The sequence below is a fragment of the Perissodus microlepis genome, chromosome 11, assembly GCF_051167445.1.
Source record: "Perissodus microlepis isolate ML-2025 ecotype Zambia chromosome 11, ASM5116744v1, whole genome shotgun sequence".
NCBI classification, from domain to species: domain Eukaryota; kingdom Metazoa; phylum Chordata; class Actinopteri; order Cichliformes; family Cichlidae; genus Perissodus; species Perissodus microlepis.
The window spans coordinates 16,827,547-16,851,642 of NC_140471.1; the positions used below are offsets into that span (position 1 = coordinate 16,827,547).

A 24,096-nucleotide genomic window follows, 5' to 3' on the forward strand; every position below is an offset into this window, starting at 1 on the left:
TGAAGTCTTCAGAGTCCCTGCTTGTAGCGGTAGAGCACCCCCACCAATTTCCTCTGATGTGGCTTCAAAAAGGGCCTGAGGAATCAACAGTCTCCGGGGAGGAACTCATTTGCGATTAAAGCAACTCTTGAAGATGTTACATGTGCTTCCTGGACCCTCGACATTCCTGCTATAAAATAGAAGCGCAAGGACGACGCTACTTTGTTGGATTCTATTTCCTTTTAAAAAAAATTTAATGAATCAAAGAAAAATTATGACTCTATAAATGGCACCAGTGAAATTGCTTTCACCATTAGAACAATGCTCCTTGATGGTGTACTACTAACTGTTTTCTGATTTTCATAGAGATGCACCTTTTTTCATATGTGCTGAACATGCACGTGATGTTACAGTAGTAATGCAGTTAGAAATCCCTTTAATAAATGTGTTCCAACGTCTTGAAATATGACATAACTGACGCACAGATGCGTTTTTTCAGCTCTATGCTGTGATACTGATGCCACCTATTTATGACTGAACCTGCAGAGCTTTGTAACATGGCTAATTATACATTTACCTCAGCTATATATATATATATCTGTGATAGAAAGCATGAAAAATGCACATCTCGTCATTTTTTCTCTCTCCAAATGTAGCTGTACAAGGACGTTTCTGTGCTTTCCTTCATAGTAGACAAAATGCTGCTTGCACATGTTATGGGGGGGGGCAGATTTCACATGAGGGTGGAAGCTTGGTATAGACTGACGACACCTCATCACCCGGCTCAGTTCCTCAAGTGATTTGATCGCTGTTTTACTTGTTTTTTTTGCTTTTTCTCCTCGCGTGGGTTCAACATTTTGCGACTCCTGGTCCAGCGGCAGTGTGACACGAGGGCAAATGCACGATGACGCGTTTGTTTTCCAGTCTCTTTGCTGAGGCTCGGGGTGCATTTCCAGCACAGACTCTAGTGTTCCTGTGAACGCTAACTGCGGGAGGGGGGAACAGCGGCTGTAGCTGTTGTCCGTTGTCTGCCGGAGTGTGGGAGCAGAGCTGGGACGCGTCGCATATGTAATCAGCTCTTTTAGGTCCAGCAGAGCTCTGACTCTCTGTTCCAGATGAACTCACACAGCGTGATTTGAGGCGTTACTGCTCACCTCACATGTTTGGGTTTTGGGTTTTTTTATGTTTTGTTTTTTCTCGGAGAGACGCTGCTGACATTCAGTCCGGGACTGTTTGCACGGATGGATCTAGTATAACGGCACAAGCAGGAATTGAGGAATTGAGGCTTCTGTGCAGTCCGTTATCGCTTTGTTGGAAAGAAATAAGGGAATAAGGCTTCGTTGGTCGGTTTTCTTGGATCGGATCCCCCCGGTGTTATCTTCACGGTGTTTTCAGCAGCTGCTGTCCGGCAGGCAGGCAGGCAACCCGGTGTCTGCACTCGGAGCTGTCCGCGGTGCTGAAGGTCGGAATCGCTTCTTGGCTTTCAGGAGCAGAAGCCTCTGACGGTCGTCAGCACGTTATTGGAATGACTTGGAGAGACGGCTATCTTTGTCTCAGCGGCATCATGGGTAAGCTGAACGAGCTTCAGAGTGACAACATCGCGTTTTTTTTTTGTTTGTTTGTTTTTTGTTGTTTTTAAACCACTGGTCATTTTGTTTGCCACAAAGGTGGCCGTTTCAGTTCAGCACTCTGGCCGAACACAGCATGTGTTGCAGCAATTTCTTTTCAGAAAATCCCAAATCAGATTCCTTTTATCCTACCGACAGTACTGCATGTGTTTGTCTCCACTGAGCGCGCAGTGCCAGTCAAAAAACAAAAAAAAAACCCATTTTTAACACGTTTATTTGGGTCACAGAGAGGCTGAAGGGGCTGTGGGTCTGACAGGCATCAGCCATTTTTGTGTGAATCCATACACTGGTTTTCCACAGCAGTCCCCTCCTCTTTCTTGTGTCTCTTGAACTTCAAACAAGGAGCATAAATATTCATCAAGTCTATTATTATTACTGCCGCGCAACACTAAAATTAGAAGCTCATTAAAATGTAATTCACCACGTGCAGCCAGTGTTAGGGCATGTGAATGTAGGCGCTCTCCTTGCATTAGTATTGGCTTGAATACACACTTACAAAACAACAAAAATAATAATGACGCCCTGTAAACCTTTCATTCTAGAGAAGTGCCTCAAAACTCCTCAAACTGAATATGCATCTTTAATAGGATGTAATAAGGGAAATATTGGGTGATAACCTCTGCTGAAACACGCTATGTTACCCTCCTGGTGCATTCTTTTCCCTTTCATAAGGCCAAAGTGTTCAGATCTCATCCACTCTGGACTGCAGCTGGGATACTTTGTGATGTCCGTGTGCTTAAGCTGGACTCTGTCCAGGTCGGGATGTTCTGAGGAACACTTCACTACCCAAACAATGAGTCTTTAATGAGCGGTTCAGTTCACCCCAGTTCAGGTGAAGCAGGGAAACAGGGATGCAATATGATACCTATGACAGTTCATTTACTGCCCCATCAATATTGCAGCTTGTTGCTGCTTTAGCTGTAGATGAGCTTATTTTTGTCTCTATTAGGCAGCTGATATGCAACAAATTTCACAGAAAACCTCCAAATGCAATCTTCAGTTGGAATCGTGGCACGGACACTCAGCAGGGTTTCTTTATAACTGTCAAACAAATGAATGTGGCACAGATGTCACCAGAAGGTTCTCATCTCGATTTGAAATAGCATCCTGTGACGATGTTACGGATGAATGAGTGTAAAATGAATGAATCTAAAAGTGTCATTGATTTCATTTAACGCTGGAGCTGGCTTTCTGCTTTTCTTGTTTTTTGCCTGGAAGGATACTGCTGATTCACTCTGGAGTGTTAAATAATGTTGCAGTGCCATTTAACGGCCACAAGAGAGAGCTCGGTGCTCTCTGCTTGCTGCAGATCCAGCAGCTTTGTGAGGGGATGTCTCTTTCAGGAAAAAATTGAATGGAGCATGCACAACAGTGTTTAATATGTAATGGACATTGCTGATGGATACATGTTGTTGTCTTTACTTGTTGGCTTATTCACAGCAAAAAAAAAAAAAAAAAAAAGGGGGGGGGGGGGGGGTCAAAGATAACCTCTCCTTCAAAGACATATGTGAATGTGCACTGCCAATTCCCCAAGAACACACCCACTTTTTTTGGAAGATGATATTTGCTGCTACCCTAAAAAACAAACCTTTGGTCTGATGAGAAAGTATTGGAAAGGAAATTATTTATTGATCCTGTGGCATGTGGTGTGTATTTCCCTTAATTCACTGCCTCAGTAAGCAGCCTATAGCAGGTTGAATAGAGTATCTATCTTCCAGGTGTTTTGGACAGGGTGGTAGCGCTTTATTTTTTTAAAATTTTTTTTTATTTTTCTATTTTTAACTGCAGGTTCAATGACTATGAAATGTGCAAACACAGAGAGAAATGGTCCTGCCCGAGGGCCACAGCCCCCAAACCCGCTGCCTGCGCTCAGCCGTGAAGAGTTGAGCCAAAGGGAAGCGCGTGTGTTTGAGAGTCTGGAGCAGAATGGCTGCAGTGATAGTGAAAATACCTGGGGCTGTTACAGCTGCTTGACCAGTGTGTGTGTGTGTCATTGTGAATGCATTCATCTACTGTCGAGTCTTTTTGTCAATGTGCTCTGCAAATGAATGGAGGTTATAATAGTTTCCTGTCAGTGTGGGTTGAGCTCAATCTGTCTTTGGATTGCATCCCTGGATGGACTGTTAGCAGCCTTATGCTGTGTGGTGTCTGCCAGTGTGACTAAAGACAAACCAACGTGCTTCCGTTACTGTCACACATCTAGTACTGTGCTACAGCATGGGATCTTATCTCTACCGTCAAAGTTTCAGCAGATTTCTTATTTTTGGGTTGAATTTGAGAAATTTTGTATCCTTAGCTCAGAAGTCTTTGAACTGCTAAACCAGATAGCACTCGCTAGCCTCTCAAGCCCCTCTATAACCTCTGTAAAACATTTAGGCAACCACAGAAAATGCCCTGTCATCAGTGTCACTACATGATTTCATTTAATTTCACTCAGTGTTTTTTAGATATTGTAGATTCAGCCTGTGGAGGTTTTTCCCCTCCTCCTGTCTAATAGACTTTATAACCCTCAATTTTTATTCTGACTCAGATCCAAAGTGCAAATCAAATCCAAGTATTGATGTCTGAAGCTCAGTGTGTGCAACTTTTTTCTGGACCCATGCAGTTTTTTTTTTTGGCCTGTGTTTTTGGAATACTAATAGGCTATCAGGTATTTCGCTGATGAGATAAAAGAGCTTGACATGTGCAGTCCAAGGGCTGAGAATATGGTTAATTATTATTGGCAGACTGGGGAGGTGCACAGTAACTGACTCCCTGTTAATTGCAGTTTGGAGGAGTAAATATGTAGGTCATTGGCTACAGCAGTGGAAAGGGCAGATTTCAGGTAATTAACCAGGTAAAACATTTTTTCCCATGATCCTACATGCTCTAATGTAGTTAGTTACTTTATTAGTGTAGATACCCACACATTTCTCCATGAGTAAGCTTAATCCACTCGTCCACACACAAAAAAATTGTTTGGCTGAGAAAAACAAAACTCTGAAAGAATCATATAAATTATACCTAGATTATCATTAATAGCCTTTTTGTATTTGTCTTTGTCGGTGATGATTGATATGTGGGATTTAACTAGTCTTTGGTGGAATAGCTGCAGCCTTTGGGGTCTCCTGGTGTTTAGTAATGTGTGTGCACATGTGTTTTGTCAGCAGACATACTGAAGGTGCTGACATACGCTGCTCTGCCTTGATTACTGCAGAGCACTGTTACCTGAAGAAAAAAAAAAAAAAAAAACAGACTCCTTTGTGTGATTGGAGACTTCAACTTTGAGATAACTGCCCATGATTTAGTTACAATTCACAATGTTAGTTAAATCAAATACAGGAGGTAATGTGGGGTTGATTAGGAGTAAGGTGACAGCTGGGTCTTCTACAGTGACCCCTGGTTTGCTGCAGAGCTCTCACAGTGGCACTGGATAAATAAAGGAAGTTGTGGTCTGATTGGCTCCTGTCCTCTGGGACACATAAAGCACAGTGTGTAGCCTCGCTGCTTCCATTGTGTGTGACCAGAGTTCTAAGTCATCTGTAACACTGATAGGAGGTCATAAATACCTCATGTGTCACTAGAACATAGACCAGTACATACTGTGTAGATGTGTAGATGCTGAGCTTCCTTTGACCTATGAAATATAATGCAGATCCTTCATTATTGTGACATTAACCCTTTTTTTGTGAGGTGTTTCTTGTGTGTTTCAGTCGTGTAGCATCTCTCTCTCTCTCTCTCTCTCTCTCTCTCTCTATACATATATATGCAATGGAAGAAGGAACTGACCTTGAAACATAATCCCTCCATAGCCTAGCCGGTTATCAAGATTACGTGAAGTATCCTCTGAAGGTCTACTAGATGATGTGAATGCATTACTATGGACATAATCATGGCAGCACAGGAACAAGCTCTAAGCACAAGATCAATAGTTCTGGGGTCTATCACACCAGGCAAGACCTCAGGTGCAGGCTGTGTAAAGATGCCCCTGAGACAATCCAGCACATAACAGCAGGGTGCAAGATGCTAGCAGGCAGGGCATGCATGGAACGGCATAACCAAGTGGTCGGCAGGGTATACAGAAACATCTGTGCCGACAAGGCCTGGAAGTCCCGAAGTCAAAATGGGAGATGCCCCCTAGGGTGGTGGAGAATGACTGAGCTAAGATCCTGTCGGACTTCCAGATACAGACGGACAAAATGGTGATGGCTAACCAACCGGACATAGTAGTGGTAGACAGGCAGAGGAAGACAGCCGTAGTGATAGATGTAGTGATACCAAATGACAGCAACATCTGGAAGAAGGAACATGAGAAGCTGGAGAAGTACCAAGGGCTCAGAGAAGAACTCGAGAAGATGTGGAGGGTGAAGGTAACAATGGTCCCAGTGGTGATCAGATCGCACGGTGCAGTGACCCCCAAGCTAGGCGAGTGGCTCCAGCAGATCCCAGGAACAACATCCGAGATCTCTGTCCAGAAGAGAGCAGTCCTAGGGCCCTCAAGCTCCCAGGCCTCTGGTAGAGGACCCGAGCTTGAAGGATAAAGACCGCCCGGATGGGCAAGAGGGGAATTTCATATATTGCTTAGGAAAAGTCACAGGAGGTCTTATAGGAGGCTTTTTCCTTACTGTTCGACTGCACCCAGGGTGTTGTGATATAACAGTGTGACAATTTATAAAACTGAATGATTGACTGTGTAACTTGATGACAGCTTTTGTTTTCTCTCTGTCCCACCCAGAAAATTTTTCTCGGTCTGTGTGTTAGTGCAAAGGTTGCATAGGATGTTTTGGGTCGTTACCAACTATAATAATTTGTTAGGTCTCTGCCACGGAGGTGGAGAGACCCAACTCTGCGTCTCTCTGTATTTCGTTTCGAACCAGCGGCTGAGATAAGCAGTTGTGGTTTGGAGCTGTGGTACAGATCGAGCCTTTGAACCTGTCCTGACAGTTGCCGTACAGGCGGGTGCAGTTTAAACAAGTTCAGTTAATGTAGAAATAACATTTCGGTCAATTCAGCACCTGCTTATACTAATAACGGTAATGCACTGACTCAGCACTGGGACTGTAAAGGCATGACGTGTGGTGTGGGTCGGGGGTGGGGTGCTGCAGTGGCTCTTTGCCACCCCCAACTGGCTGTCTGGCCTGCCAGTCGTTTAGTAAGGTCTTACTCTTCTCAAATTTTACTCAATGAGAGAGGTGTGGTCACCCGAGTGATTACTGTCCACTGACAATCCAGCTATACCAATAAATAAACATTATTTTATTAACCCAGGATGACACAACACAGAAAAAAAATTATTGCCATTCCCTTTAAAATATATTAGCAAAATATGCGTAACATTCACTATGATGTAGCCTCTGCTGTTAGTCGGCTGTATTTGCACTAAAACTACTGTAGAGGATGGACGCACAGGCTCAAAATGTAGAGCAGCAATAAAAAAAAAATCTGCACTCATGTCACTTTACCTTTCACTGATTTAAAAGGCTGCTGCATGTGTCTAATATTTCATCATTCACCTCATCACCATGAATTGTGAGTAGTGTTTATGAATATTGTCGCTGCAGGGGTGAAAACACTCATTTTACTCACTTTCATAAAAGCTCTCTTCCTGATTCCTGATTGTCAAACACCTTGAGAGATCTTTTTGGTTTTTTTGTTCACCCAGCAACAACAATATGCCTCATAGTCATGTTACAGCTTTAGATAACAAATACACAAATTACTCCATTGCAGCTCATCTTAGGTTTTATAAGGCTGCCACCGCCTCTTCAGTTGAACTAACTGTTCCCCTTCTCTTGCCTGCAGGTTATGTGGGTATGCAACTTGTGCCGAAAACAACAAGAAATCCTCACCAAATCGGGGGCATGGTTCTACGGCTCGGGGCCTGATCAAGTGCGGGGTGTGTTTGAGGGTGGGCCACAGGGGAAGAAGGCCAAACTGCAGGACCCGTCCCTATACCCCTACCAGGGAGCCTCAGGAGACTTGACACCAGCGTCAGACAGAAACAGACCTCACGGCGGGCTCCTGCCCAGACAGGCGTCCCTTGACAACGGTTCAGGGCTAAGGTACACGAGCCCCACACATGCACACCTCACTTCTGTTTGTGAAAAATAACAACAAACAAGCAAGCATGCGCTGCATGCACGGTGTAAGTTACAGACAAGAGCTTCATAAAGGTGGTTCATCTAACAGCAGAAAGCCTTTTAACATTACCGCTGCTCTGTGTTGCTGTAGAAGGAACAGACATGCAAGCCTGCCATAAGAATCCATATAAGCTTCTTCTAGTGGAGCCCATGAGACCTATAAAGGACACAGGGAGACATATACTGTATCTAACTGGCACTAACTCAGCTATTCTACTACAGTCATCCACCCACTCATTTTTTCTTCATTACACACACATGCATGCATGCACACACATACACCACAGTGGCACACATGATCACAGATGGTTGAAACTCTGATTCAGCTGCAATGGGAAACAGGCAGGTGAGGTGTGTGTGCAGTGATTAGTACTATCTCTGTTTTTGAGACAAAAGCGCACTTTTTCACTGCAGCGGTCCTATTTAGTAATTAGTCCTGTTTGTAGGCCAGCTCGGCCACTGCAGTAAATAAAGTATTAATAGGATGGGTTTTTTTGTTTGTTTGTTTTTATTCGAAAAGCAAGAGTCGGCTAATTACAATGCAGAACACTGTTTCTTTTGTCATATGCACTAAGCGCTCCCTCTGAGTGCAACACTCTCACATGCTGACAACACGGACACGCTGTGTTTGTGAATCCCATATCCGGTTGCCTTTTTCTTGATGCTGGTGTCAAGTAAAGTAGTTACTTTGATGTCCACATGGGGGCTCCTTGCTCTTTATTCTTCTAAAGGTAGGATGGACGCTTATAGTCAGGATCTGTACACTCTCTGGAATTTCTCAGCAGAGCCCTTGAAATAAAACAACAACAAAAAAACCCTCTCATGTCCGTCTTTGCTCCTTCTCAGATGTAAGGTAACTCAGCATTTGTTCAGCGTAAGGCTTTGTTTTACACAACCCTTGGTGTGCCACAGCAACCTTATAGCTCACAGACTAACAGTTGCCCCCTTGTCTCTCTCTGTCTGTTCTCCCTCTCCATGCTTCTTTATAGGAAAGATGGGAAATGCAGGCTGTATACTTAGCCATGTTGTGGCGAGCACACTCAGTGGATAGCCTGGATCTAATTGGAGAGTTGTACAGAGTTAGCCCAGAGTAATTTATGTGTATCTGTGTTACATGCCAGCAAAGTACAGTTACACTGACCTGTGTAGCACAGGGACAAAACAACCTGCACAACATGTCTCTAAACACAGTCCTCAGAATCCATTAAAAATCTTGTACGTGAAGTCCATTTAACACATCTGCCCTGCAAGTCAGTTGGAAATACACGAGTGTCCTGTTAGAGCTTTCACTGTGTAATGAGGCCACTGTGCTATGGTTTAATTTGAATCGGTTCAGTTTACATATTTATATACAGGACCGATTCATAGCCGTGTGCATCTCAGGGAACTTTATACTGTAAGGTACAAACCCTACAGAAATATAGACAAGAACACAATGAGCAAGCAGAGTGACACATGAAGCCTTTTCAGACATGGGATACGTAACACTGCCACTTCATCAGTCTGTTACAGTGATGTTGTTATTCTCCCATCTTCCATCAGATATACCCAGGGTGCGAGATTGTTACACATTCAGTGATGTATAACACACAAGGTTACAGTTTTATACAGCATGTCAGCTGTATTTTGGTAGTTATATAGAGGTTATGTCCTTCTTGTAGTTGTGAAAACACATGCAAACATAATGTAGCAGACTTTAGTCAGGGGATCAGACTTTTCCCTACAGTCCTGATGGCTTGGATGCAGTTGGAAGATAAGGATGGCCACAGTGTTCTTGTTGAATCTTCCTTAGACTGTCCAATGATTTAAAAAAAAAAGAGCAGAGAATCAACTGCAAATTGTAATTAAAGCTGCAGTGCTTTACAGTGCAAAGTAATGCAGGAGTTGCTCAGACTGCTCCAAACAGTCAGTCACTCAATCACTTTTTGTTTCCGGCCGAGGATTTTGCCATTATATCGTGAATGATTGCATAGCTTTGAGAGGTGGAGATGGTACCAGGGAGTAATTCTCGCATTGACATTGCCTACATTTGCAGTGACAAAACAGGAAACTGGCTGTCTGAAAATTCATGGGATAATGCTGATGATGGATAGCGCAGAGTGTATAAATAGAACTCCCTCCGCATAAGCACCGAAACCCACTTTCATTAATCTTAAAGAATGTTTAAATTAACTCCTGGATCTGTTGTGCTAAAAAAGGAGGGGGAAAAGCTGGAGGTCTATTTATAAGGAGAAATAACTTGGGAGGGCTTCCAATTTGTCTTGGTCTCGAAGGTGTCATTTGAATGAACGCACAAATATGCCAGGACAGCTGCAGTGTTGGGTGATGCTGATGAAACCGCCATACCTAAACAGGGACTGGAATGTACTCCCTGGGAGAATTTCTTCAGATTCTGCATTTTCAACACATTTAACCCAGCAGCGGGCACATTCACCCTGCCAAAAAAATGTGAGAAGAGGAAGGAGCACAATAAACCTAGCTCGAACATCCTGTAACAACCAGCAAAACCCAGTGTGTTACATAGTAAGCTTGGGACAATTATTTAGTCTAACCTAGTCTGTCCCAGTTTAAAGTTGTGTACCGGCACTAGTCCTATTTTATGCACGTGCCGCATTGGCCTCGATCAGCTCTGCAGTGAAATGATAATATGGTCAAACAGCTGACACAGATAGTTCAGGGTTAATAGTTTTTGTTGTTTTAGTCATCAGTTTCATTTGAACATATAATGTTTTCTTTTAGATTTGTATTAAGTAGGAGAGGGTTTGTTTTGAGCCCAGCAGTTCATTTCAGTTCAATTTTATTTATATAATCGAATGAGGTTTTGGGTTTAGGTAAACCTAAAGGGGCCTGAGTGTTTTTGATGCTGACTCACCTGGTCCCTTGCATGGAACAGTGGAATAATACAAACATTTGCAATCCCTCTAAGCTTAATATTTTCATAGTCTAGTATTTATAGTACTTCATATATGTTTGAGTTTAGATAGATGTGGGTAACTATAGCATCTGCATGTTTGTTTTATTCCGGACTTTATTATCCTAACATGATCACAGTGCCAACAACATCCTACTTAAATACATTAACTGCCTCATGCTTAAACAAGGGCCACTTTATTGTGTTGATTAACAGCTGAAGCGCTGCTTTAAATATAGCAGATCTATATTTTATCTCTCAGCAAGGTTATAATAGTTTACTAAAACTAAACTAACAACCACAAGTAGATGTAAAAAACAAAAAACAAAAACGGTTTATTAACCTAAAATAAAAATAAAAAGTAGACATGTGAAAAAACAATTAAGCCAACTGAAACAACTTAGTGAACTTGGAATATTACGAACATTAAAACCAAATAATAATAATGATAATGGTTATTATTATTACTATTATTATTAATAATAATAATAACTACGACTGAAACTAACTTAAATTAAACTTCTTCCAACTCTGGAAAGTAAACTGAATTAAAAAAATACAACAAAAAAACCCGTACAAACAAACAGATTTCTGAAAAACACGAAGACTTGTAAAAATATGTAACCACATTAAATGCACCAGCTTTAAAGAAGGGCCTGGAATTAACTGGGTTCTTTTTGGCTAATTTCAAGTGTTTACAGTTGGCTCTCTGGACGAAATGAAACGCATTAAATAAATAAATAAACAAGCAGGCTCTCGGGAAAGCCCTCATTAGTTGCGTGCTTTGTCCTCACAGTAACTTTATTGCTGATTGATGTAGCGCTGATATTCCAAAGCCGGATGTGGAATGTCGGAAAGACAAAAAGTCGTGACGCTAGCACGCCCCCTTCCACCCCCTCGTGCGTGATTCTGACGGTTATCTGCCGCTGTGCGCGTCCCGAAGAGTGCGCGAGACAGAATGGAGAGATATGGCGAAAGAGTTCGCGCGACTGTATCGGTAGCGCGTGCGTACGTGTCTGTGCGCGTGTCAGGGCAAGTGTGTACTCTTCATGGGCAACGGGAAATATGAGTTGAATGTGAGGCAGCAGCTGATGCGCCGGTACGGGGATGCTGCCGCCGCCGCCGGGTGCCGTGTAGGATGGTTCTTCGCTTTTTCTTTCCTCCGGACGCTCCTTCACCTCTCCCCGCACACGGAGAAGAGATTTTTGCCGCTGCCGAGAGAAGAAGAAAAGGCTTGTTACCGGCACCGGCACTGCCTCCCTTTTCTCGCTGCAAGTCCGAAGCATTATGACCGAAGGAGCCCACCCGGTATGCGTCTCGTTTAAGGACACTTTTTTACCAGCAGCGCAAGGAGGAATATGGAACTTGATCGGCGTCTTATTTGCGTTTAATGCGCCCCCGGGAGATAACATTAATACTACCACTACTAATAATAATAATAAGAAAAAAAACTGACAAGGTGTATGTTTAGAAGGGGGGCGTCCGGAGAGAGCGCAGGCTTTGGGATGTAATGGTGGGAAAAGGGAAAAGGCTGAGCACTTACTGAGGATAAAAAGAAAACCGAGGTGGGGGAAAAATGCAGTTTGAGACATTGCGTCAGTTCTGTAGCTCGGTTTTATCACATTTCAACGGGGCTTTCACGGCACCTCAGAACATCTTGCAGACGGAGCTGTTCGAGCAGGCGCTGAGCAACATCGGGTGAGTGATTCCTTTGTAAAAGAAATGCCCAGATTTATGAGGGAGGGCTTCCCCGTTGGTATGTCAGGCGAGTTTTTTTTTTTGGGGGGGGGTGCATGTATCGATCGGTAGCCTGCCTGCGTAATAACAGCCTACAGTATAGTGCTGCTGCAGATATTTCCTGGCTGGGATGATGGGGGCCGATCAACGTCCCTGCCGCTCTTTGCTCAGTGCGCTTGCACGCGTGCACGCGCGCAAGCTTGCACGGTTGGATGTTGGTAGTTTTATAGGCACACTGTGACCACATCGGGGGTTACCGTAAATGTATATACGCGCGTGCGCCTTTATGGCCCAGCGCACGGCTGCTGCAGCATGTCTGTGCCCTGCTGCTGCTGCTGCCGCTGCCTGAGAGGAGAACATGAGGGAGGCAACGATCATGAGGGGTTAATGTACATCTTAGGAGTCCAGTGATGGGAATGAGTGGGGACTCCCCCCCACCCCCTACTCAATTCCCCTACACGCCCACTATATGTTCTTTTGAAGGTGTATAGGGGGAGGCAAGTTTTTTTTTAAGGTGTCAGTTACTTGACAGCAAAATGGCAGCAAGAATGGACATCATGTGCATTTTGCAGATGAATTAATAATCTATGCTTAGACTAACAGAGCAATAATTACTTACATTTGCTGTGCTTTAAAAACCTTTCCAGTACAGCGTCACTGCAACATACAGGTGTTGCTGTAATTTTACATTTGCTGCTAGATAGAAAGGAGCGTAGTGTGTGTGTAAAGAGAACGAGAAAGAGAGAGAGAGATGCACCGAAGCATATTACGATTAGTCTGCTAAATGCCCTGGACAGGCCTCTGGTCATCTGGCCAGGCATGGCTGTTGGACACATTATGCAGACTGCAGAAGGGCCGTAAACTTCCAGCTTGAGGGTCGAGGCTTGGGGGACCGACAGGCTACTTTTCTTTCTTGCTATAGACGCAGGCCCCCGTATCGCCACACCATCCACAGTCTGTCTCTTGGGACTTGCGAGTCTTTCCCCCTGTTGTCCCCCCACCCCTACCGTCAGAAATAATTTACAGCTTTGCCGGGCTCTCTGCCACCTCACATTACATGGCCAGAACACTCAGCCACTGGAAGGGCGGAACAGGGGGTGGGGGGTGGGTATCTGTGCCTGGAAACTGTGATCCAGCAAGCATTACATCTTACTGATTAAATTGAACTTATTTTCCATTGCAACCTTTTTGTTGTTGTTGTTGTTGTTTTCTTCTCTGCAAAACCTTTCAGTTTGAGGATGGTGGTGGTCGAAAGCAGTCCAAAACAGGCTGTCTTTTTAATGATAAACGATCACATTTGCAGCTGGTATTTCTCAATGGCAAGAAGCTGTCATGACAGACTCTTAATCGTAGTTACTTTTTCAAGACAGCACAGCCGGTGTCATCCTCTTTGTTCGCTAATTTGTCTGTACACAGTGTGGTCAAGCTCACAATAACAACACAACTCCTTAAACCAGCAGTGTGTGCTGTTATCAGCAGATATCCAGCTTAGCAATCCGTTCGATCGCAGCCGTTTGAGTCTCTCTCCCTCTCTATCTGTTACTCGTTTCACAGGCTCGGCCTCCTAATGGGCTGTATGCTTTTAGATCCAGCTTCCATGTATTATGCATGTGTGCGTCAGCAGAGGTTCTAATGGGGTGTGTGAGATCTGTTCTTAGAAGGCTTGAATGGTTTGGAATTGAGTGGTCACTACATTTAAACTGCAACCATACTCCCTCCCCGCCGCCGCCTCTAATACACACGCTTTCCGCTTATAACCCATCCAGTGTTGCATCTCTTTGTGCTTCTCTTCTCCACAATACCTCAGACCAGATTGTGTCTGCTGGACTTTTGTTTGTAGCATTAGAAGGCATGTTACTGAGTTCTTTTTTTTTTTTTGTACAGTGCAGTTTTTGTAGTCTTTCCCCAGATTGGCTTTGTAGTCTTTCCCCTGTTGTGAAGTGTGTGATGCAGGATAAGTGGGATATGTATACAGGAGCGTTTGATTTTCGGCACAGATGCAATGTAATGAAATCATCTCCATGCATCAAATCCAGCATGTTAAATGAAATCGACGTGGCTGCAGCTCGATGATTCCGATTGTGCCGCACAATCTGGGGTGTGAGTTCAGTGACTCATCCTCTTACTCACAGCTGTTTACATCATGCCACATTCACGTATATTGTCCTCCTGCAGTGACGGTGTATTTTCAGCTGTGGATTTTCTAGCCTATATGTGCGGCACGTTGCAAACCAGCTTATTACCAGCACTGTCAGCATCACACTAAAGGTTCCTCTGATGTGGAAACTCTCTGGATTTCTCCCACGCCCATCACGGTCTCTGCTCTCGTCCCCTCCAGCAGTTGGGTTGCCATAACAATAAGGTGTAATTTTTCATCATTAGAAATGATGCCGTTTTGTCTCTGTCGATCAATATCAAAGTTATCGGGATGAGAATGACGATGTGTTTCTAGAGGTGGGACTAGACCCCCCTTGATACGATGTTTTGACACTTTTTTAACACATATTTTTACATTTTGCAATAAAATTAGAGTTGCAATAATATATTACACAAGTTATCACCTTTCCTTCAAACACAAATTATGTCCAAGTTAAACTTTGTCAATATGTTTCACCCAATAAGACGAAGTTATCGCTCTTCAGTTATTTCTTATTGATGTAAAATGAGATTGTCAAGCATACAAACACTGTCACTAAAACCTGCCATAAATGTTGCCATGAAGATTGAATGAGGTCAAGTTGGGAATTACTAATACCATCTTGACCTTATTATTATATGTCGTATGGTTTTTCAGTTGGGACGATTAATTGGATGCTTGCTCAGCTAACGTTATCTCAGGTTGTTTTGTGCAGGAGATGAGCCCTCTTGTTGACAGAGTATTTCCATTTATTTATTATTTATTTATTTTCATTTATTTTATAAAATATCAATATTTGATTTCCCTGTATCGACATATTATACATGATTTCTACATTGGCTAAAGGATGTCCACAATGTGTATCTTTATTGTCAAAAGACTCGTGGAAAAAGGATCAGTGAATTTGAAACCAAGAGCAGCAGTCTCAGCGATTTCGGTCCTGCTGATTTGGTGACACCAGTAGTGGTAACAGAGCACTGAATTCTGGCAGCAGCAAAACAAACTGAAGTCAGGTAATATTTAGACTTTCTTGTCTGTCACTGCAGATGGGTCGAGTATGGAGGGCATGGTGAAAGTAGTCAGTTATGTCAGTGAGGAGGCTCATCTGACAGCTCACTGTTGCTGCTCCTTTTGTGGCCCTACATAAAAAAAATGCTGAAAATAACCGCTGCCCACTTTTAACAAATGCATTTTTTGACGAATAATAGTAGTAGAGTTAAGCCTATAAGCAAACACACTGCATTTCCTATAACTTCATACAAGTACCTGTTGTTTCACCAAATAAATGCTTTAAATGTACAGTTGAAGCTGTGGGAATTGTGTGGTTCGCTGCCACTGACACCCGGTCGGCAATATTTCCAACATGTAAATGTTCCATACTTGTTTTACTGGGCAACTCATTTACCATTTTGTCACGTTATTTGGCAATAGATGGTGACTAACCAATATAATTTCCTTTGGGATTAATAAAGTATTCTGATTCGGATAAAATGAATATCATGGCAGTTTCCCATTGAAATACTTTTGCACAACTTTCCCGAATGGAACAAAAAAATATTACGAGAATCTTTACATTTAACTTATGTTTCATCCCAAATTATTTCACTGAGAAGGTGTGAGCCCGCTCAGTTAAGAGCCAAATTTCATTTGCTTTTCAGCGGTGCGTCCGCAGCAGCTAATTTTCCTGTAGTAGTCCTTGACTGAGCTAATTAGGAAGTGCAGGCATGTCAATAAGTACTGCACGTGCAGTCTTACTTTGTTATTTGATTGCAAAGCAGCGTTACATAACAGGTGCGCAGCTTATTGTGTCAGGATGATCAAACTAGCTGGATGTTTTATTTTGGAAAAATAAACCTACTAACAACATAAAATACAGTCATCTCTAACACGATTCATCATCATCATCATCAACTTTATTTATAAAGCACTTTAAAACAACCACAGCTGACACAAAGTGCTGTACATTGGAACTGTAAAATAAAATTACATGACATATAAATAAAAAACAAATAAAAGAAGAGTGAAATCATCAATTAAATAACTACTTCAATTAAAAGAGAAAACTAAGTCTCACTGAGGTTAAAAGCCAAGGAATAAAAGTGGGTTTTAAGACGTGATTTAAAAGTGGACAGTGAAGGTGCCTCTCTAACATGCATGGGCAAATTATTCCATAATTTTGGAGCCACAATAGAGAAGGCCCTGTCCCCTCTGAGCTTCCTCCTGGATCTCGGTACCTCCAGGAGCAGCTGGTCAGCTGACCTGAGAGACCGACAGGGTATGTGGGGATGAAGAAGCTCAGAGAGGTAAGGCGGGGCAAGACTATGAAGGCATTTAAAAACAAACATAAGAATTTTAAAATTAACTCTAAAAGACACAGGCAGCCAGTGCAGAGAGGCTAGCACGGAGGTTATATGCTCTCTTTTTCGAGTTCCTGTTAGGAGTCGTGCAGCCGCATTTTGAACCAGCTGCAGACGTGAGAGCAATGACTGACAGACCCCCACATAAAGTGAGTTACAGTAGTCCAGGCGGGAAGAAATAAAAGCATGGATCACTGTTTCAAGGTGCTGCCTCGAAAGAAAAGATTTTACTCTTGCCAGTCGCCTTAAATGATAAAAACTGGACTTCACCACTGCTCTGATTTGGTTGTCCAATTTAAAATCACTGTCCAACTTAAACCCAAGGTCAGTAACAACAGATTTAAAATAGAATTCCAGGGATCCTAAAACAACAGAGGAGGACTCACAGGGACCACTGGGTCCAAACACCAACACTTCTGTTTTCTTTTCATTAAAATTTAAAAAGTTTAGAGCCAACCAAGCTTTAATGTCATCTAGACATGTCAAGAGAGGTTTTATGGAGATGCCATCCTTGTGTTTTAGTGGCAAATAAATTTGGCAGTCATCGGCATAACAATGAAATGAGATCCCATGCCTTCTAAGGATAGAACCCAGGGGCAGTAGATACAGTGAAAAGAGCAGTGGCCCTAAAATTGAGCCCTGTGGGACGCCGCATGACAGAGGAGCAGAAGACGATTCGTAACCGAGAAGGCTGACAGAGAAAGTTCTATCTGACAAATAAGACCTAAACCAATTAAGTGCAGTGCCACCAATACCCACTACATCATGTAATCGAGAAATTAGAATATTGTGGTCTACGGTGTCAAAGGCAGCAGTTAGGTCAAGCAAGACAAGAACAACATGGTTACCAGAATCACATGCCAGAAGGATGTCATTAAAAACCCTTAATAATGCAGATTCTGTGCTGTGAAGGGTTTTAAAACCTGATTGAAAAACCTCAAAGATTCCATTTTCACCTAGAAAATCTTTCAGTTGACTAAAAACAATTTTCTCTAAAACCTTGGAGACTAAAGGCAGCTTGGAAATAGGCCTATAGTTCGCTAAAACTGTGTGATCAAGGCCAGGTTTCTTAAGCAGTGGCTGTACTACTGCATGTTTGAAATTTGCAGGAACCATACCAGAAGACAGACTGCTGTTAATAATGTCAAGGACATACTGTTGTATACTAGGAAAAATTTCTTTAAAGAATTGTGGGGGGACAGGATCCCGTGGGGAACCTGTGGGCTTAATATGGTGAACCACATCCTCTAAAGTGGAGAGCGTCACAAGCTCAAACTGAGTGAAAACAGCAGCGCAAGGGACAGAGACAGAGGGGTCAGAGTCAGGAGCTGTGATAAGAGCCCTGGTGGTGACAACCTTTTCAATAAAAAAGTTCAGAAAATCATTGCAAATCTCAGGAGAAACTTCCAAACAGACATTCAATGGCGTATTAAGAACAGTGTCAATGGTCCTAAACAACACACGTGGGTTATGACAGTTGGAAGAAATAATATTTGCAAAATATTCCCTTTTTGCCTCTTTAACAGTGTTCTGGTAACGATGCCAGCAGTCTTTTAGAATTTGAAATGATACATGCAGTTTATCCTTTTTCCATCTCCGTTCTGCTCGACGACATTCCCTCTTAACAGCACGACTGCTCTCATTAAACCAAGGCTCAGGTTTAGCCTTAGGCTGCCTGGTTTTTAAAGGAGCCACAGAGTCCATGATTTTTTGACAGCAAGAATAAAACCAGGAATTTAGCTCTTCTGTATCAGAGGAAACAAAGTCAGAAGGGCCGCCGAGCTGATTAAAAGCAGCAGAAAACTGGGCAGCAGTGGCGGGGTTAATAACCCGACAGCACCGAGTAGCAGCGCCAGATTTAACTGCGGTATATGTCAAACCAACGTTGAATAACACAGGCATATGATCTGAGAGTGCACAGTCACAAATCTCCAAGTCAGTGACAGGCAGACCATATGACAGAACAAGGTCCAGTGTGTGTCCGTGCTCATGTGTAGGGCCACGTACGGACTGTACCAGGCTAAAAGAGTCAATAAGGCTTAAAAAGTCCTTTACCAGTGGCTTATCAGGACAACATACATGTATATTAAAATCTCCAACAATAAGAACACTATCATAGTTGGGCATAATCCCAGCTAAAAAATCAGAAAAGTCGTTTATGAAGTTCTTATTGTATTTCGGGGGGCGATAGATGACAGCGCAGAAAATCGGGTTTGTACGACTCACCTCAAACGAGGTAAGTTCAAAGCTGGAGAACGAAGGCTGTAGAAAACACTGCTTACATTTAAAATCCTTTTTGTAAACAGTCACCGTGCCTCCACCTCTGCCTGACATCCGTGGCGAGTTAAAATAGCAACAATCCACAGGTAAAAGTTCAGATAGAACACTGGACTCACCAACACTCAGCCACGTCTCAGTCACACACAGAAAATCCAGATCACGGGAACTGAAGAAGTCCCGAAGAATAAAAGTTTTGTTTAAAAGTGATCTGGCGTTCACCAGGCCAATCCTAGTGGGAGCTGGAGTTAGCGCTCGGGGTTCAGGAGGTCCAGAAACCCGCCGCAGCGATCTCAGGTTCCGATAATGTTGACAGCGGAGGTTTAGCCTGGGAGGGCATGGGCAGCGAGGCCGAGGAGCATCATCATCAAAGCCGACCACAGGCACCAAACAGGCATCAACAGGATCCAGAAAACGCCGAGACGCAAACAGCCTTGACAAGAATCCATGCACTGGTCGGAAAACAGCAGAATAATTCTTTAGTTAAACCTTTAGCTTCACCAGGCGACCGCTTCATTTACCCCGGTGACGATGACGCTTTCGCCGGGAAGGTAGCGTGGGAACCCGGTACAGGTAACCCGGGGTTTCCGATGCAAGTGGGGGCAGGGGTTGCTGCCCACCAGCTCCAAAGGACACAATATTTTGGACCACAGGTTTGAGGTCCAATAGTGTCTGGCGATCATACCTCAGCAGAGACTTTGTTTCATGGATGACACAAATTAGAAATAACATAAACAGGAACAAACTTGGCAGTGACAGACGAGCAGCCACACACACCGGCGCCATCTTGCCTCTGTGGCTCCTTCAAGAAGTAATGACGCACAATTTACACTTATTGTTGCCCTTGCATCTTGTCGGCCCATGTTGATAATAAGCACTGTGTTGTGTGGAGTTCAGTGGAGAAACAAAGCAGGGAGTGAAAAAAATGGCAAGGAGCAGACAGAACGTACCAGAGGAGGCAGAAACACCCAGGCATCAGTCACCATGGTGACAGAGCTGTAGACAAGGCAAGACATAGCAGACTGCAGCTTGTGGGACTGGAAGCTCTGGATCCCCAGATTCATGTTGATGTGACAGAACTAGAGAAAAGAAGGAGAGGGAAAGATCGCAGACCCAGAAAAAACACGAAACAAGGCGTTGGATTCTAGGGGAGGGGCGGTCTTGAAAGCAAGACACCTGCAATATTGAACTGCAGTTCTGTCTTCCGGTACTGTTGTTAAAGCATGCTAGTCTGGTTAAAGCTAAAATTTAAAGGTCATTTCTTCGACCAAAACCACGCCCCAAAAATGGACCATAGTTTCTTAATACTTCCCCATTAGAGCCAAAGCATTGCTTGCATTAACTCTTCTCTGTTCTTGATGCCCGTGTACACATTTACACTCTCTCCGCTTACCCTTCTTCATTCAGAGCGAGTCAGCTGAGTGTGTGTTTTATCTTCTAGCCATACCCTGCCTTTTATTCCCACACTTTTAACATTAAATCATTGTGGATGCAAAATCAGGCTGACTGAGGTGCTTCTCTGTAGCTGCTGGGAGTTAGATGACTGGCGGCTGAACCAGTGGCAGTTTGGGCAGGAGAGAACATCACGCTTTCTTTTTCTTTATTATTTTTCTCATCTGGCCTCAAGTCAATGGTCACCTCTTTCTTTGTCATCTTTGTGAGCACTAAAGAGTGTTCTCTTGATGTGAGGCAGACTAAGGCTACATGTTCAATACTTCTTATGCACCCTCCTCCTGCTCCCTAATATCCCGTCACAGCTCACCCACGGTTCAGCCCACCCGCAGCCCCGTGGTGTCGTACCCGGGTGTCAGCGGCACTCAGCAGCTGTAATTAAGTTGGCCCTTTATTGGTTTTGTCCTCGCCGTGGGAGATGTGCGGAGGAAGAAGGAAGGCCCTGGTTTATTGCCTGGGCGTCTAAGAGAGGGGTTATTATGATTGCATGCTAGAGAGAGAGAGAGAGAGAGAAAAGAAGCAGATAGAGGGTAGAGAAAGTGGAGAGAGTTGGAGTGATCGAGAGAGACAGCGGCAGAGGCTGAATCGATATGCTCGACTCCTCTCCTCTCACCAAATCATATCTCAGCATCAAACCGTGAGTGAGAGAGGAAGAAAGACAGAGAGAGAGAGAGATAGAGAGAGAGAGAGCGAGAGAGAGGGAGGGAGGGAGGGAGGGAGGGAGGGAGGGGACTGGTGGCTAGCGGTGGGCTGTGTGGCCAGATAAACATCAGGCTAATGTCCCCAGCCCCCGGGCCTGCTGCCTCTGCTGCTATTGCCGCTGCCCAGAGAGGGAGGTGAAATTGCTTTTGCTGATGTTTGGTTACAGTTTGCCACAGCACAGTCCCGCAGGCAGGGGTACATGTGATCCCATCCACAGGGATGCACATTAGGTATAGGTTTGCCTGGCCAGGTCATTCTCAGCAGTGAAACAGGATGAGGAAGGAAAGTGCCACAGAGCAAGAAAGGAAAGACAGAGTACTTTTCAACAGAAACGCCAGCCTGTGCAGAGCGCTGACATCTGGGCTCTTTTCATGCTCACAGAGCGAGACTGATTCCCTGAAAGGCTGAATGGCTGCACGTGCGCATGCATTTTGCGTGTGTATGTGTGTGTGTTTGACCCTCAACCTTAACCTGTCACAAATGGCTGGGATACAGTAGGCACAGTGTCCTCTCTCTTCACTTGGCTCATTATAAGCCACTTCCAGTGCCGCTCTAGGTCCTTAACTTCCTCTCTTTCTGCCAACCGACGGACCAAAGAGAAGGCTGCTGAGTGGCGCACATGGGAGATTCAGCTCTTCTCTGTGTATCTCTGTGTGTGTGTCCTTATGCGTCTTTGTGAGAGTCTGTGTGGCTGCACTTGTATGCTCATATGTTTGAAGCCCAGTCCCTAGAAGGTCTTTTTTTTTCTCTCTCTCTCTCTCTTATAAAGCTTTTTTCTGTACTCTCAAACAGATGCCTGATGTCATCTCGTTTTTTAAATATCCAAGGGAGAGAAGAGAAACCGCGTATGACATATGCATGGTGCTTTGCTTTCAACCATACACCTTGACATGTGATACCGTTCGTCAGCATCGGTGACAGTTGAGAATCTAATAAAAGGGTTAAATCCGACCACCTTTGCTGTCACAGTTGACTGTTATTATGCGACATCAGTGCGCGTGCGCATAGGTGTGTTACTCTGCAAATCCTCCCCCTGGCCTCAGTAGTCAGTAGAGTCATTAAGTGAAAGCTGTCTGCTACAGCACAGCATTATCATTCTTGTTGTACATTTTGATTTATTGATTAAAGAGGCTTATAAAGTCAGACCTCTGGAAGGTCGGGAAGTAGGCTTTCTTAGCTAAATCCCTGTTATTTAGTGAAGGGGAGTGATAGGTTTGTCTAGCACAGACCTATTGCTGGAACGAGACAATTCTACTACAACAGCAAAAGCATTAGACACCAGGCTGAACTCTTTGTGTGATCTCGTGCACGAGGGAGATGCCTGAGACTGTTTCTGCCGCTCGAACCCCAGTCACTCTCAGTTAGCTGGCCTGGAAGTCCAGCAGTTCATCTAAACAAAAGGCACTTATACCTAAACGGACATAGATGTGTTTACCATACCATAACACAGTAAGAGAAGGTACGACCTCTCTCATGACCTTAGGATATGTGTGCATGCCAGAACACTCTGGAAGGCACACAGAGTCTTTGCAGACTGCTAAGGATCAGACCTCTATCATCATGCAATTGATTATATACCTCCAAGCATATATAAGTTTATATTTCTAAGCATAAATGACAATCCACCAATATAAACCTAACATTTACACCCTGTTTGGCATTTATGCTAGAAATTTCCCAGTTATGAACCCCTTGTGTTTGACCATTTCAATGCAGGCATTTTTATACCCAACATCTGTCAATCACCCCAAATTACTGTAGCAGTACACAGTTGATAAATGTGTTAGCAGTTATCCTATTTCTCATTGATCTCATACAATGGTAAACTGCATCCTACAAGTAAGCAAATGAATGTTAATAGTCAAACACAGGAATTAACATTTTCAAAATCATTCCAGCTTTGCGGTGTATTCCCCAGGTGTGTAAATCACACATCTCTCCGCAGAGTGGTTTGAGTTCTACAGAGATTCATAAATGTCTCTTCTAGTTTCCATCATTGTCCATATGACCAGAGTCCAAATGTATGCCGACATGGGTATACAAACATACCAGTTGGTTTTGTTGTTCGTCAATGTGGCTTTCAGCTATCTTCAAAGCTGCAGGCCTCGTCAGCACTTCTGTTTTATGGCCTCTATCAACCCCCATCACCTCACTTCAGGCATTCTTCCTGTGGGGGATAGAGCCAACTGGTGGATTATCTGCACTTATGACTCCTCTATTGTCCTTTCATCTCTGCAGAAAACCTTTTTGGAAAGGGTATTGCATCCAGTTGTTTTACTGCTGTTATGCTCCCACCTGTTGAATCACTTCAGCAGTCTAGTAGAAGTGGTTGTGATGCAAATGACAACAACAATGACACAAAGGAAGACCCTCTTCAGAGCGTCAAAGTATGCACAGCACAGTGACACAGCATTAGGTGGCGTTCATAAGAATTTGCTGTCAGTCATTTCCCAGTCACTTGGCATCTATGCTGTTCACAGATTCACAATTCCATTGCTGAACTTCCTCTCTGCGCCGTCAATTAGAGCTTGGCACGCTCCCTTCATCCTTCTGCTTCCCCTGTTCCAACGCCGCTGAAGATTTAGGGAAGAGCAAGTCTTACACCGTAGTTGTCTTCCTCAACGTCAACGTCGAATCTCTTTCACTCCTTCTGGATTTCACTGTTCAAAGTCTCCTCATGACGATCTCTAGGAAGCCCAGTGGCACAGCCCTCTGTGGGATGTCTGCTGTGCTGGAGGTGATCTCTGCTCCTCACTGATCCTCCTGAAGCTTCTCTCCTGGCCTCAGCTTCCATCTT

At 43.8% G+C, this 24,096-nt stretch overlaps 1 protein-coding gene across 22 annotated transcripts in view; it reads left to right on the top strand.

Moving 5' to 3' along the window:
* rims2a (regulating synaptic membrane exocytosis 2a) overlaps positions 1–24,096 on the top strand; it is a 151,311-nt gene that overhangs the window by 34,614 nt on the left and 92,601 nt on the right. For 18 of the 22 annotated variants that reach the window (XM_084942718.1, XM_084942722.1, XM_084942724.1 and 15 more), the window contains one exon: positions 7,389–7,648. In XM_084942718.1, coding sequence (XP_084798844.1) covers positions 7,389–7,648 — 260 coding nt within the window. Of the gene's footprint in view, positions 1–757; positions 1,548–7,388; positions 7,649–11,556; positions 12,336–24,096 lie in introns of those variants that run through there. The other 4 variants (XM_084942734.1, XM_084942737.1, XM_084942739.1 and 1 more) reach the window with 4 other exon arrangements.